Here is a 16,944-nt window from a genome sequence, read left to right on the forward strand (position 1 = left end):
AAATTTTTTCTTGAAATTGACAAGCTGATTTTAAAAGAGAAAGTTAGCCAACCTAGAAAAGCTAAATCAGTCTGAAGAGGCAGTAGTAGGGTTCACACTATCATTTTTTATAATTTGCCATAAAACTACAGCAACTTTTATTTATATTGAGACAAGGAGATACTGGAGAAAGGAAAGACATATAGCTGTCTATGTATCATCTATTCATCATCTCTATCATGCACATATCTTTTAATGTTTAAGTATATATTTATACTTAAGTACTAGCCATTGTATTAATCAGACTTCTTTTGAGAAATAAAACCAATAGCATATATATAATAATGAATATCATATATGAAGGGGTTTATAATAAGGAATTGGTTCAGACAAATATAAAGACTGGCAGTCCAAACCTTCAGAGTGAGCTGGAAGCCTGGAGACATAGGAGAGCTGATAGCGCAGGTGAAACCTGAAGGCACTCTGCTGATGAATTTCTTCTTGCTTGAAGGGGATGGTCTTTTTGTTCTATTCAGGCCTTCAACTCATTGGATGAGGCAAGGTGCTTTACTCAGATTTCACTGATTTCAATATTAATCTAATCAAACCTCTCCAAAGTGACATATAAAGTTAAGCACCACAAAAATCTCTCAAACTAGAGGTTGAGGTTCCAAATGTAACTTTTCTTTTGCCTTTCCACTTCCCCTCTGCCTCCAAGGCCAGCTGCACCACTTCCCTCTACCTAGTTTTTAAAGAAAAGTCTTAAGAATAATCATAGATGTTTCCACCATTCATGGTATGTACCCAGTAAGTTAGCAAGCCCTATATGTTCTGCTTTCATGATATATACCAGATAAAAATTACTTTTCGCATATCCAAGAATAAGACACTAGCTAATATCTCAGATGGCCATTATATCTACTACTGTGGGCAGGAATCCCTTAGAAGAAATGGAGTAGCCATCAGAGTCAATAAAAGAGTCCAAAATGCAGTACTTGGGTGCAAACTCAAAAATGACACAATGATCTCTCTTCGTTTCCAAGGCAAATCATTCAATATCACGGTAATCCAAATCTATGCCCCGACCAGTAACGCTGAAGAAGCTGAAGTTAACAGTTCTATGAAGACCTACAAGACCTTCTAGAACTAGGGGACTGGAATGCAAAAGTAGGAAGTCAAGAAACACCTGGCATAACAGGCAAATTTGGCCTTGGAATACAGAATGAGGCAGGGCAAAGGCTAATAGAGTTCTGCCAAGAGAACGCACTGGTCATAGCAAACACCCTCTTCCAACAACACAAGAGAAGACTCTACACATGGACATCACCAGATGGTCAACACTGAAATCAGATTGATTATATTTTTTTGCAGCCAAAGATGGAGAAGCTTTATACAGTCAACAAAAACAAGACTGGGAGCTGACTGTGGCTCAGATCATGAACTCAAAATCACCAAATTCAGACTGAAATTGAAGAACGTGGAGAAAACCACTAGATCATTCAGGCATGACCTAAATCAAATCGCTTATGACTATATAGTGGAATTGAGAAATAGATTTATGGGACTAGATCAGAGTGCTTGATGAACTATGAATGGAGGTTCATGGCATTGTACAGGAGATAGGCATCAAGACCATCTCCAAGAACAAGAAATGGAAAAAAGCAAAATGTCTGTCTGAGGAGGCCTTACAAATAGCTGTGAAAAGAAGGGAAGCGAAAAGCAAAGGAGAAAGGAAAGATATGCCCATTTGAATGCAGAGTTCCAAAGAATAGCAAGGAGAGATAAGAAAGTCTTCCACAGTGATCAATGCAAACAAATAGAGGAAACAGTAGAATGGGAAAGACTACAGATTTCTTCAAGAAAATTAGAGATACCAAGGGAACATTTTATGCAAAGATGAGCTCAATAAAGGACAGAAATGGTAGGGACCTAACAGAAGCAGAAGATATTAAGAAGAGGTGGCAAGAATACACAGAAGAACTGTACAAGAAAGATCTTCATGACCCAGATAATTATGACGGTGTGATCACTCACCTAGAGCCAGACATTCTGGAATGTGAAGTCAAGAGGTCCTTAGGAAGCATCACTATGAACAAAGCCAGTGGAGGTGATGGAATTCCAGTTGAGCTATTTCAAATCCTGAAAGATGATGCTATGAAAGTGCTGCACTCAATATGCCAGCAAATTTGGAATACTCAGCAGTGGCCACAGGACTGGAAAAGGTCAGTTTTCATTCCAATCCCAAAGAAAGGCAATGCCAAAGAATGCTCAAATGACCATACATTTGCATTCATCTCACATGCTAGTAAAGTAATGCTCAAAATTCTCCAAGCCAGGCTTCAGCAATACATGAACCGTGAACTTCCTGATGTTCAAGCTGGTTTTAGAAAAGGCAGAGGAACCAGAGATCAAATTGGCAACATCTGCTGGATCATCGAAAAAGTAAGAGAGTTCCAGAAGAACATCTATTTCTGCTTTATTGACTAGGCCAAAGCCTTTGACTGTTTGGATCACAGTAAACTGTAGAAAATTCTGAAAGATATGGGAATACCAGACCACCTGACCTGCCTCTTAGGATGTCCGTATGCAGGTCAGGAAGCAACAGTTAGAACTGGACATGGAACAACAGACTGGTTCCAAATAGAAAAAGGAGTACATCAAGGCTGTATATTGTCACCCTGCTTATTTAACTTATATGCAGAGTACACCATGAGAAATGCTGGGCTGGAAGAAGCACAAGCTGGAATCAAGATTGCCAGGAGAAATATCAGTAACCATCAATATGCAGATGACACCACCCTTATGACAGAAAGTGAAGAAGAACTAAAGAACCTCTTGATGAAAGTGAAAGAGGAGAGTAAAAAAGTTGGCTTAAAGCTCAGCATTCAGAAAACTAAGATCATGGTATCTGGTCCCATCACTTCATGGGAAATAGATGGATAAACAGTGGAAACTGTCTCAGACTTAATTTTTTTGGGCTCCAAAATCACTGCAGATGGTGATTGCAGCTGTGAAATTAAAAGACGCTTACTCCTTGGGACTTCCCTGGTGGCTTAGACGGTAAAGTGTCTCTCTACAGTGCGGGAGACCTGGGTTCAATCCCTGGGTTGGGCAGATCCCCTGGAGAAGGAAATGGCAATCCACTCCAGTACTATTGCCTGGAAAATCCCATGGACATAGGAGCCTAGTAGGCTACAGTCCATGGGGTCGCAAAGAGTCGGACACGACTGAGAAACTTCACTACTCCTTGGGAGGAAAGTTATGACCAACTTAGAGAGCATATTGAAAAGCAGAAACATCACTTTGCCAAGAAAGGTCCATCTAGTCCAGGGTATGGTTTTTCCAGTGGTCATGTATGGATGTGAGAGTTGGACTGTGAAGAAAGCTGAGCGCCGAAGAATTGATGCCTTTGAACTGTGATGCTGGAGAAGACTCTTGAGAGTCCCTTGGACTGCAAGGAGATCCAACCAGTCCATCCTAAAGGAGATCAGTCCTGGGTGTTCATTGGAAGGACTGATGTTGAGGCTGAAACTCCAATACTTTGTCCACCTTATGCGAAGAGCTGACTCATTTGAAAAGACTCTGATGCTGGGAAAGATTGAGGATAGGAGGAGAAGGGGATGACAGAGGATGAGATAGATGGTTGGTTTGCATCACCAACTCAGTGGACATGGGTTTGAGTAGACTCCTGGAGTTGGTGATGGACGGGGGCCCTGGCATGCTGCGGTTCATGGGAGTCACAAAGCGTTGGACATACTGAACGACTGAACTGAGCTGACTAAATACCAGTCATTCAGAACTGTCTCCTTAGTCTACTTGCTGTGGATCTCCAGTCCTCACATTCACTTTTCTATATAACCAGAAAAATATTTCTCTGTGGCTTCAAAACTTCCAATGCCTTTTCATTGCAAAGAGGATAATATTCAAAACTATTTGCTAAGATCAATAAGGCTCTATGTGCTTATAGACTGCTCCTTCCTTTGACAATATTTTCACAATCATCTTTCCTGATATTCATTCCCACCTGAAAGCCTCGAATTTAATGATCATTCTCATGGGTTCTGATTTCCCATGACGGCTTTTGTCTTATCATTCATTCCTCTTCTTAAAACTCTTCTCTGGTTCAAAGTTTTTATTTCATGATCCCACCCAAAATAGCCTGCATTGAGTCCTTTCAATTTTTATTATATTATCCTGATATATCTTTTTTATTGCACACATGCTCAGTTGTGTCTGACTCTTTGTGACCGTGTGACTGTCTTCTGTCCATGCCATTTTCCAGGCAAAAATATTGGAGTGGGCTGCCATTTCTTGCTCCAGATATTACTAGGAAATGCAAATATAAGAATTAAATAACCAGTTCCCTCAAATTTGTTTTTCTAAAAGCATTTTCAAGGACTTAATATCCTTTTAGAATATCTCTGTTCTACCTGTCATCTCTTTCTTTGATTTCTGCTTTTGTCTTCACTGTTTCCTATGTTCCACATGTTTTAGAACAATGTTGTTTCCATCTTTCCACATATTTCTGGTTGGATAAATAGCTCACCGATTTTCAGCTTTATTTTTTGTCAAATTCACTAGATACTAATTTCCTTGACTATTCTGCCTGAAGACTCCCACTCCTCAAGGTTTAGCATGAATTATTTTATAGTAATGTCTTTAGACATTCATAACTTACCATTATGACTCTCTTTACCAGTGCTTTTGACTGGAAGTCTATTATAAATATTAAAGTTTAATTTTATATTTCATTTTTCTTAGTACATGAATGTATTTTTCTTGTTGAAAATCATTTGATTATATATGTCGAGGTCTATATCTAGACTTCCTATTTTGTTATATTGATAAATTTATTTACACTGTAATATCTGAATTACCACAGTTTTATAATAAGTTTATATCTTAAAAATATCCTCAATTTCCAATCTTGCTTTATCTATTTCCTTTTTTTATGTTTATATGTATAAGATTTCAACATAAGCTTGTCAATTTTACCCCAAAAAGGTTGCTGAGATTTTCATTAGGATTGCACTGACATCACTACAATATTGAAAAAGAAAATTGAATTCTATGTGAAAGAGGAAACAATTCAACAGAGTAAGAAAAGATCTATATAAGCATACCAAAAACTATAGTAAAAAATTCTGCTACTAAAATGGGACATTTAGAAAAAAAATCATATGTTTAAATGGAGTTAATTTCCCTTCAAAAATAAAGATAGGATAAAAAAATACATCACTTAAAGTTTAGAAGATTAAAAATATTAGTACATGAGATTTTTTATGTTAAAAATGTCTATGATAACCTAGAACAAACATAATATCTAATAGTATAATATTGAGAGATTTTTCCTTGAGGAAATAATACAAAAGTGTCTACTATGAATTCAATTAAACATTGTTAACTTGAATTGCTCTCGGGATCCTAGGCAATTCAATAGGAGAACAAAACTAAAAATAAAAGATATACATATTGGTAAGAGAAAAGAGAATAAAATTGTTTTATTCACATATGGCAAAACTGGACACAAAATTTATCTCTAAAGCTATTAGAAGTAAATATATATATATATAATTTTATACATTTTTTTCAATATAACAGAAACTCATAAATTATACTTAAAATACAGTATTTACTGATATCATCAAACAATATAGTATTTACTGGGATGCTTAGGAATAAATCAAACAAAATATTTATAAAACTTTTACATGGAAAACTACACTGATGTTTATGCCTGTTTGCTATTATATCTATAGTGTATTGTAATCTAAACTTCATTTTCTCATGTTTACTTATTTAACTGAGGTATATTTTGTTATCTTATATTCACCTTCACTTTGTCTTATTAATGTATTTCTTTTTTTTTTTTACAATTTTTAAAAGCAACTTTATTGACATAAAATTCATATGCCAATGGAACATAGCCACTTAACATGTATAATGCAATAGTTTTAATATATTCACAGAACTATGCAAAATTCCCTAATAATTTTAGAATATATTAAAAGAAATATCCCCATGAGAAGTCACCCTCCATTCTCCTTTTCCCCGAGCTCTCTACTTTCTGTCTGTATACATTTGGCTATTTAACATATTTCTTATAAATGGATTCCTATATGATCTTTTTGGACTGTTTTCTTTTCCTTAGCATAATAGTTTCATCCATGCTGTAGCATGTGCTGCTGCTGCTGCTAAGTCTCTTCAGTCGTGTTCGACTCTGTGCGACCCCATAGATGGCAGCCCACCAGGCTCCCCTGTCCCTGGGATTCTCCAGGCAAGAACACTGGAGTGGGCTGCCATTTCCTTCTCCAATACTTTGTCTTATTAATGTATTTCTTATAAAGAACTAATATTTGAACTTAACTTTTTAAAAAATCCATCAGAGATTCACTTAATTGGTTTAATTCATCTACATTCACGATTGTCATTCTATTGCTAATTCACTTCAGTTGTGTCCAACTGTGTGACCCCATTATTTAAACCATTTAATTTGATTATTTTCTGGTCATTTTATTTTACATTATTGTTTTCATGCTTCTTCTTCCTTGACTGTATTTACATTTCTTCTACTAGACTATTATCCGGTATAGTTCTCTTCTTGGTTGTTTTTAAGACTAACTTCCATTTCATACACCCTTACTTCTTTCTAGAACATATCAATATCTTTCCTGTTTTCTTAAGAAGACAAGTCCTATCATATGCTTTCATTTCATTTTTATCTCCTCTTTACTCTGCCTGCCAATGCAGGAGACAAGGAGACAAGGATTTGATCCCTCTATTGGGAAGATCCTGTTGGGGTAGGAAATGGCAACCCCTCCAGTATTTTTGCCTGAGAAATCTCCTGGACAGAGGAGCCTGGCGGGCTCCAGTCTAAGGGGTCGCAAAGAGTCAGAAACAACGGAGTGACGGAGCACGCACAATCCTCTCCACTCTATCACAGAAGCTATGAGTTCTAGTTTTGTACAGACTTAACTTTTCTTTGCCATGCACCTCAATCCTAGCCCAGTTTCAGGTATTTTCCTTTCAGTTTTTGTTTAATTGCTTGGTCGTGTGGGACCCTTTTGCAACCCCCTGGACTGTAGCTCACCACTGCTTCTCTATCCACGGGATTTCCCAGGCAAGAATACTGGAGTGGGTTGCCATTTCTTTCTCTGGGGGACCTTCCCAACCTCACCAGGGACCAAACCCATGTCCTCTGCATTGGCAGGTGGGTTCTTTACCACTGAGTCACCGGGGAAGCTCTCAATTTTCCTTTTAAGGTAACAATAACATTTAGCAACATTCACTCACTTTATGCATGCATATGTGTTAGTCACTCTGTCCAGCGCTTTGTGACCCCATGGAGTGTAGCCCTCCAGGCTCCTCTGTCCATGGGATTCTCCTGGCAAGAATACTGGAGTGGGTTTCCATTCCCTTCTCCAGTGGATCTTCCCCACCCAGGATCGAACCTGGGTCTCTCACATTGCAGGCAGATTCTTTACCATCTGAACCACTATGGAAGAAGTTTTCATAATCCTTGCGGCTTTTCATAAATAATTTATACAAATATGTTATGAGTGTTAGTCTTTTATTTACAAATTTTTTGAGGACTTATGTGACTGAAAATATTTTTATTGTTCCTTATGTTTGAATTAAAACATTTTTAAAAAATATGAATCTTGCCTTCAAAGTACTTTTAGCTCAATATTTTAAGAAAAAAGTCTTTTTGCATCCAGTGTGGCTTTTCACCCTATGGAATGTCTTCCTTGTTACACATTGTTATATTACTTTTTTCTTTTTAGAAACATAGCTTTTCTTTGATATTTTAATTCCATTATAGGTATGCATTTTTATCTCTTCTTTTTTGGCTTTCCATGTATCCTTTTCATCAGACAACCCACTTTCATCCCATACTGCCAGGGATCATGGGCCTACTGCAGGGGGACTTTGCTGGTGCAGGAATCTTGTTGATCTGGTAGTGGCTAGAGACAGTGTGTCATGACTATCATTCTGTGAAATTATCTCCATTTTTTTCTTCAAAAGTGTTCTTTTGACTTTAAAAATTTTATCTCCGTTGCTTCAGTCATCCATGCCTTTTAATGTTGTCTGTAACTTCTCCAGTGTCTTCTGAGAGAGGTACCAGTTCTGACTTCCCAATTTGATAATTTATCTTCATATGTACTTTTCATGCAATTTATTATGGCTATTTTCTTGTTCACATTTAATGTTTCCAACGAGTCTGCATCTTTGATACTGAACACTTTGTTTTGTTTAAAGTTCCTTGCCTACAGCTACTCATAGTTCTACCTCACATTGTCAGTGTTGTATAGTGTGCTTTTATTCTGAGAAAGTTTAACACTTGGGATCTGTATAGTCCACAAACTGAAGTCAACAGATGACGTGTCTGGTAGCATGTAATGTATGTAACTTGTGCTGCCAAGAGCTAATTTGTGTCCATCCTTGTGAGTGAACTTGTGTTAGGATAGATGAGCAGAGGAACCCAAGGGCAAAGAGCTGCAGACATCAAAAATTTTCTGCTAATTATATTTACTTGCTTTTACTCATCCCAGAACTACCTGGATTGGTTTCACCCATAAGCTTTTAGGAAGAAGCAGCATAGAAAAAATTTGGTTCTTAGAATTTATTCCACAACTCTGGGGATTAAGCAGGGGAGAGGGTGGTGGGTGTTTAAGTATTAGAGAACACGAGCTTTGACTATTTTCTTCAGTATCGCATTTTTGTGAATATCAGCTGTTGTTAATTTTTCCAGCGAAGGGTTAGGCAGTGATTACCCCAGTGAAGTGTGGAAAATAAGAAACAAGAATACTAGAAGAGTTCTCTGATTGCTCCTTTCAGTACAGAGACCAGTAAACAAGGAGATATCCTTCCACTTGGTAGCTAAACCGGTTGCATTGGAAAGTCTTAAGATTTTTCAGAGTTGCCTATGACTGGGTAAATGAAGCAAATTCTAGCTTTTGAGACTAGATAATCATTTGCTGTAAAAGATAAGCCATATTTTCATGAATTATGAATTTAAGGTATGAAATTTATTTCTCCATTTCATTGATTCTTATATCTTCACTTATTTACTGAAAGAAGTGCATGATGCATTGCCTTTCTAAAACTCCAGATGACTGTGTACAAACAAACAAAAAATTTAAAAAGGCAAGTTTGGTATGTCAGGAATAATCAAAGTATTATGCAATAGAAGCAAAAACATGCCAATATTAAGCACATCAAGATTTTCTACTAGAAGTGCTAATTAGTGCATTTGATGATGTTATTATTCTTCACCCATATCCCAGGAAGCATTTTGAGGCAATTGATAGTTACAGGAGTTTAATTTTAACCCAGTTCATAATTAAATTAGCTAAACATTGGAGAAAAGCTCAAAATTAAAATTATTTATATAAAATTAATTGATATTAAAATTATTAAATATTGAGTAAATGAAAAAATTATGAGCATCTTATAAAACTATAAAATAGATCACTACCCTAACTTTCTAAAGAGGATAATTTGAACTCATTAGAGGAAAATTTTAAAAGTTATATATATATATTAAGTTAAATGAGGACTTTTAATAGTTCACACATTTTTGTCAGCAGCAGGAAAAGATCCCTAGAATCATTATGCAAATTTTAATATCAGTTCAGTTCAGTGCAGTTGTTCAGTCATGTCCGACTCTTTGCAACCCCATAGACTGCAGCACTGCAGGCTTCCCTGTCCATCACCAACTCCTGGAGTTTACTCAAACTCAAGTCCATCAAGTTGGTGATGCCATCCAGCCACTGCATCCTCTGTCATCCCCTCCTCCTCCTGTTTCAGTCTTTCCCAGGATCAGGGTCTTTTCAAAGAGTCAGCTCTTCACATCAGGTGGCCAAAGTATTGGAGTTTCAGCTTCAACATCAAGTCCTTCCAATGGATATTCAGGACTGATTTCCTTTAGGATGGACTGGTTGGATCTCCTTGCCGTCCAAGGGACTCTCAAGAGTCTTCTCCAACACCACAGTTCAAAAGCATCAATTCTTCAGCCCTGAGCTTTCTTTATAGTCCAACACTCACATCCATATATGACTACTGAAAACACCATAGCCTTAACTAGATGGACTTTGGTTGGCAAACTCTTCTTTTTAATATGCTGTCTAGGTTGGTCATAACTTTTCCTCTAAGGAGTAAGTGTCTTTTAACTTCATGGCTTCAGTAACATCTGCAGTGATTTTGGAGCCCAAGAAAATAAAGTTTCTCACTGTTTCCACTGTTTCCCCATCTATTCGCCATGAAGTGATGGGACTAGATGCCATGATCTTAGTTTTCTGAAGGTTGAACTTTCAGCCAACTTTTTCACTCTCTTCTTTCACTTTCATCAAGAGGCTCTTCTTTGCTTTCTGCCATAAGGGTGGTGTCATCTGCATATCTGAGGTTATTTATATTCCTCCTGGCAATCTTGATTCCAGCTTGTGCTTCATCCAGTCCAGCATTTCTCATGATGTACTCTGCATAAAAGTTAAATAAGCAGGGTGACAATATAAAGCCTTGATGTACTCCTTTTCCTATTTGGAACCAGTCTGTTGTTCCATGTCCAGTTCTAACTGTTGCTTCCTGACCTGCACACAGGTTTCTCAAGAGGCATGTCAGGTGGTCTGGTATTCCCATCTCCTTCAGAATTTTCCACAGTTTCTTGTGATCCACACAGTCAAAGGCTTTGGCATAGTCAATAAAGCAGAAATAAAAGTTTTTCTAGAACTCTCTTGCTTTTTCAGTGATCCAATGGATGTTGGCAATTTGATCTCTGGTTCTTCTGCCTTTTCTAAAACCAGCTTGAACATCTGGAAGTTCACGGTTCATGTATACTTAGCCATAATAAACTATAGAAAGTTAATTGCATATTAATCTAAATAGCATCTCATTTATACATCTTAGCCAAGTAAATTAAATCATACCATACCAGAGCAACACCTCCTCCATAGTGTTTATCACACATCCTCCCTTGAAAGGTTGCACCAATATAATTTGATTTTTCTCTGTAACTTAAGTTTAAAAAAGCATGATCATATAACTTTGCAAAATTAAGCACAATTAATATTAAATTTAACTAGTACTTTGTTGCTTTGTATACTCAAATAACAATTTCAGATATTTCCACTTAATGCTAGGATAAGAAAGCATAGAAATGGATGATACATGTCTGCTTATTTTTAAAATAGTAATATAGATTAAAAATAATAAAAAGTGAATTATCATATTAATTTTTAGACAATAATGAAGATTCTTTTTTATTTTCAAAATTTACTTATTCTTAAAAAGTAAACATAATAAAAAAATAAAATTCCTTAAAACTAGAAAGCTAAGATAATTTAGTTGACAAATGGGCAGAGTAAGCTTCTGGGTTGAAACCTCCTCTTAATCAGATATAATTAGCCTGGTCTAACCATGCAAAGGTATGTGTATTTGGGGAAGAAAAATAATATAAAAGGTTAAAATTTTATAATTATATATATGATTTTTACATAATATGATAATATATAATACATATGGGTCCTGAATATTGATAAGATAAAAACAAAGAGATTATTAAATAGAAATGTAGGCTTGTATTTTTAAAAATGTGGTTGATTGTGAATATAGTACATTAGAGATATTGAAATGTACAATAGTGTTTCCACTTCATCATTATTTGCTTTTGTTTTATAGAAACAAAGCATAAAAAGAAGGCTACATCTCTAAATTCATAGAATACATTTCTTCAAATAGATATTGCTAATATTTTACATTTAGTTAAGTGTTAGTTACTCAGTTGTGTCCAACTCTTTGTGACCCCATGGACTGTAGCCCACCTGGTTTCTCTGCCCATGGTATTTTCCAGGCAAAAATACTGAAGTGAGTTGCCATTTCCTACTCCAGGGGATCTTCCCAACCCCAGGACTGAACTCGCGTCTCTTGAGTCTCCTGCATTGGCAGGCAGTTTCTTTACCACTAGTGCTACCACTTAGGCACATTTAACGATATGTTATATACTCAGTGTAAGAAGACATACTTTAATAAGGTTGAAGTGAGTTTTAACTATCAGCCAATATACAGAGTAATTGATATTAGTAATTCTGCTATAAAACGTATGTTGTGAAAAATACTATTCACAGGATATTGTATATAAAGAAATGACAAGATATTTTTTCCTTAACAGCCTGTCAGAAATTAGGTCAAATTACATATGCTTTCTAATGTGCAAGATTTAGTAATGACAAGATATACTTACACAAGTAAAAACGCCACATCATGTGGACGTAGAACAAGATAAGATCGTTTCCATTTTAAAAATCTGTGTAATAATTCATTAGCATCTCCAGTTACTGGAATTTTATTTTCATCTATCCAAAGCTCTAATGAAGATAGAATTACTGTAATATTAAATGAAGTAAAAATCTAAAATAGGAGACATAAAGAAAATATGTTCAAACTATATGGCTTAAATAAATTTTGGAATTTATCTGCAAAAATAAACACTATACATGACATACACATTAAAAATATAAACTGCAAATCTGGATTGGATCTTATAAATTCTATTAGTGAGTAATAAATATCACAAATAAAACAAGTAATAAGGAACACTTTGATTTGCTTGTACTTAATTAAGCCAGGCCAATGTCAAGTGCTTTACCTAATTTAATCCTTACAAAACCCTAAGTAGGTATTTATAATTATTTATTACTGCAATTAAAGAGCTAGAAAACTTAAAATGGTTATATATTTTTCCTCTTTCACACAACATGTGTATTCAGGCAGGTTCATTAAAAAAAAAAAAACAAAAAAAAAAAAACAACAAAACCAAAAAACCAAACTCTGAAAACTGTTTAGGTAACACAAGCAAATGCATAAGTAAACACTTACAGCATTGGTCAATCCAGTCAACTGGAAAATCTTTTGAATGACAATAGTCGTATCAGCACCCATATGATTATACTGAAAAAGATAACTTGCATTTTAGATCTAAATATATACATATATATTTCTTACTATCTAATGATGGTTATTATACTTAAATTGCAAAAGTATGAGTTAAGAAATTTTTTAAATTACCAATTTATTAGTTTTTAAACATTATCTGTTATTATAGATTGCATGATATATATTAAGTGTGAAAATGAAAAACAAAAAAAAAAGATGTTCATTGGTGTTCACTGGAAGGACTGATGCTAAAGCTGAAACTCCAATACCTTGGCCACCTCATGGGAAGAGTTGACTCACTGGAAAAGACCCTTATGGTGGGAAGGATTGGGAGCAGGAGGAGAAGGAGACGACAGAGGATGAGATGGTTGGATGGCATTACTGACTCGATGGACATGAGTTTGAGTGAACTCCGATAGCTGGCGATGGACAGGGAGGCCTGGCTGTGATTCATGGGGTCTCAAAGAGTCGTACATGACTGAGCAACTGAACTGAACTGAAACATTATCTATTATTATAGATAACATGATATATATTAGTGTGAAAATGAAAAACAAGCAAAAAAGACACTACAAGCTTTCACAAAAAGAAGAAAACTTTCTAAACTCACTTATGAGGCCAGCATTATCCTAATATCAAAACCAATCAAAAATAGCATGCATAAAAGAAAATTATAGGCCAAATTCCTAATGAATATAGGTGGAGAAATCCTCAAGAGAATATTGGCAACATGAATTCAACAACACACTGAAAGGATCATACACCATGATCCAGTGAGATATATTCCAGGGATCCAAGAATAGTTCAATCTATCTGAATCAATCAGTGTGATACACCCCGTTAACAAAATGAAGAAGAAAAAAAATCATATGATCATCTCAATAGATGCAGAAAAAGCACTTAATAAATTTCAATCTTCTTTCAGGATAAAAATTCACCAAAGTGAATATAGAGAGAATACACCACAACATAATAAAGGCCATGATCAACATCACACTCAGCAGTGTAAAGTTGGAAACTTTCCCAATAAGACCAGAAACAAGAGAAGGATACCTATAGTTGCCACTTTTATCTAGCATAGTATTGGAAGCCTCAGTCAGAGCAATTAGGCAAGAAAAACAACTAAAAGATAGTCAAACTGGGAAAGAAAGAAATGAAACTGTCACTATTTGCAGGTGACATAAATAGAAAACCCTAAAATGAAAGTGTTAGTTGCTCAGTTGTGTCCAACTCTTTTGGACTGTAGCCCACCAGGCTCCTGTCTATAAAATTCTCTGGGCACGAATACTGGATTGGGTAGCCATTTCCTTCTCCAGGGGTTCTTTCCAACCCAGGGATCAAAGCTGGGTTTCCTGCATTGCAGGCAGATTCTTTATCATCTGAGCCACTAGGGAAGCCCATTAACTGTTGGAACTAGAAAGAAATTCACTAAAGTTGCAAGACACAAAACCAGTTTACAAAAATCGGTTATATTATCTCTCAACAATAATAAGCTATCAGAAAGCAAAACTGAAAAAACAATACCATTTACAATTGCATCAGAAGAATAAAATACATAGGAATAAATTTAACCAAGGAAATGAAAGATCTTTTCACTGAAAACTATATAAAGACATTGATTAAAGAAACCGAAGAAGGGAGAGAACAAGGAGACGGAGGAGTAGGTGGACCAGGAGTACATCTCTCTCCACAGATACATCAAGAATACACCGTCAGACACAGAAATACCTGCAGAACACCAGCTGAGAGTGGACAAGAGTACCTGACCAGTGGAAAGGAATTTATAGAACCACACAAAATTTGGTAGGATGAAGGAACTAGGGAGAAAAATAGGAGTGTTACTAGGACTGGACCTGCCCTCAGTGGTTGGGGAAAGTGAAGCAGGGGTCCAATCCCAACATCGGGGCAATTGTCTGAGTCAGAAGAGAAACATTTAAGGCTGATACTGAAACAACTGAACTGTGGCACCTAAATGGAATGAGAATCAAGACAGTGCTTGCCACAGCCATACATACCTGGGACAGGGATGTAGGTTCCCTAGAAGGCGCAGTGAGTGGGAATTTGAGTTTAAAGACTGTGGAGCAATCCCAGGGCGAGGGGTGCTGTTGACTGTGGAGAGACGGATCAAGAGGATGTGAGAGAGGAGACTGTGGTGGGAAAAGCCTGTGGAGGAAAGCCAGGCAGCCATGGAAGCAAGGCAATATGGCTGTCACATGGAGGGAGTGGAGCCATCACCATACCCTCTCTCTGCACATGCCTGCATCAGCAGCTGAACAATAGAGAGGCTGGCCCTCATACACCTGACACACTGAACTACAGAGTAGGACCCCACCCAGGGTGCTCCTTTAAGTGACTGATGTGCAAGACTACACAGTAGGGCTCCAGCCAGCGTGGGCGGGGGGGGGGGGGGGGTGCCCTCTATGTGCCTAATGGGTTGAACAACAGAGATGGACCTCAGGGAAGTGCTTGAACAGTCAGAGATGCAGAGAAACACTGGCTACAGGGGTCTTCTGATCGCCAGCTACAAGAAACTTGAAGAAAGACTCTGATAGGGTCATAACTCCTGTGGTGGAGGCAGTCTGTGCCCCTGCACACTTGGCACCTAGGGTCCCTGAAAGCCAAGCAGCTGCACCACCTTCATTATCAACCCTCACTGGGGCAAAGCTGCCACAGGCATAAAGTCTTGCATCTATGCACGCAGGGTCGCTTCGGACATGTTCAACTCCTTGTGACTTTGTGGACTGTGGTCTGCCAGCCTTCTCTGCCAGGGGAGTTCTCCAGGCAAGAATACTGGAGTTTATTGGCCAATACTGGTTGCCATACCCTTTAGAGCACTATATTTAATGCTGCCCTGGCTGCCAATTTTTTTGGCACTATGAAATCTAATTAAGCTTTTGAGCTTCTTTTTTTCTCTTTTCTCAGTCACATTTAAAAAAAAATTGTTGTTATAAACTCCTGCCTCTATGTTGTGCTTTTGTAGTTCTATGGAGTTTTCCTTTTTTTTCTCTCCTTTTAAAATTTTAATTTCTTTAAAACCTATTATTAGTTTTACTACATTTATACCTTTGTTTGCTTTTCCTACTGTTCTCTTCCCCTTGCAGTTAATCTTTAATGTATATAAATTTTCTTTATCTACCTCTATTTAACTTTGCATATCTATTCTTTCTTTCTTTCCTTTCCATTCAACATATTTATTAGCTTTGTCTTCATTGCTTTATTCCCCACCTGGCACCTTGCTTTAGTTCTGTCTTCCAGTTTATGCTTTAGCTAGTTTTATTCTTAACTGGTAGACATAATTTTTGGTTTCCTTTGTTTCCCAGGGAAATCTACTGTACTTTTGTCTAACTGTTTTGAATTTGCTTATGGTTGCATATGTATATATTTTGTTATTTAAATTAGTCTTTGCCTGATTTTGTAACTGCCATTTGTCTGAGGTTCATCTTTGGTTTCTCGTTTTTGAGTATTTGTTTTAACCTCACTTAATGCCATAACAAACCACGTGTGGAATCTTCATTCCTGACCAGAGATCAAGCCCTGAGCCTTTGGAGTGGGAGCACTGACTTCAAGATCCTAGACTACTGTAGAACTCACTCTAGGGAGTATCAAATAGTGAGAACTCACACAAAGGAAACCACCTGAATATAAGACCCAGCATTACCCAACAAGCATTAGCATTTGTTTCTAAACAACAAACAAAACAAAAATACAAACCTAATTATCAGCAGATAGGATTATCACCTCACTCAACCTTGCCAAACAGAGGGTGGAGGGGGGGACCTCAGCACAAAACTCAGACCAAACTTAGGAGGGCAGAAACCAAAAGGAAAAAAGAATTCAACCTTGAAGCCTGGGAAGACGAGACCTCAAACACAAGAAGATTAAAAAAAAAATAATGAAAAGCAGAGAAATACTACACAAATGAAGGAACAAACTAGAAACACAGAAGTCCAAATAAATGAAGAGGAAATAAGCAAGCTCCCTGAAAAAGAATTCAGAATACTGATAGTAAAGATGATCAAAAGCCTTGAAAACAGA

At 36.8% G+C, this 16,944-nt stretch overlaps 1 protein-coding gene across 1 annotated transcript in view; it reads right to left on the reverse strand.

The window, feature by feature from the left end:
• The window catches only part of LOC138430945 (disintegrin and metalloproteinase domain-containing protein 2), a 124,036-nt gene that overhangs the window by 67,692 nt on the left and 39,400 nt on the right, over window positions 1-16,944 (reverse strand). Inside the window, exons 8-10 of the mRNA XM_069573002.1 lie at window positions 12,853-12,924; window positions 12,218-12,384; window positions 10,910-10,991 (exon numbers count right to left, since the gene is read on the reverse strand). Coding sequence (XP_069429103.1) covers window positions 10,910-10,991; window positions 12,218-12,384; window positions 12,853-12,924 — 321 coding nt within the window. The remainder of the gene's footprint in view (window positions 1-10,909; window positions 10,992-12,217; window positions 12,385-12,852; window positions 12,925-16,944) is intronic.

This window comes from Ovis canadensis, chromosome 26 (assembly GCF_042477335.2).
Source record: "Ovis canadensis isolate MfBH-ARS-UI-01 breed Bighorn chromosome 26, ARS-UI_OviCan_v2, whole genome shotgun sequence".
In the NCBI taxonomy this organism is placed as follows: domain Eukaryota; kingdom Metazoa; phylum Chordata; class Mammalia; order Artiodactyla; family Bovidae; genus Ovis; species Ovis canadensis.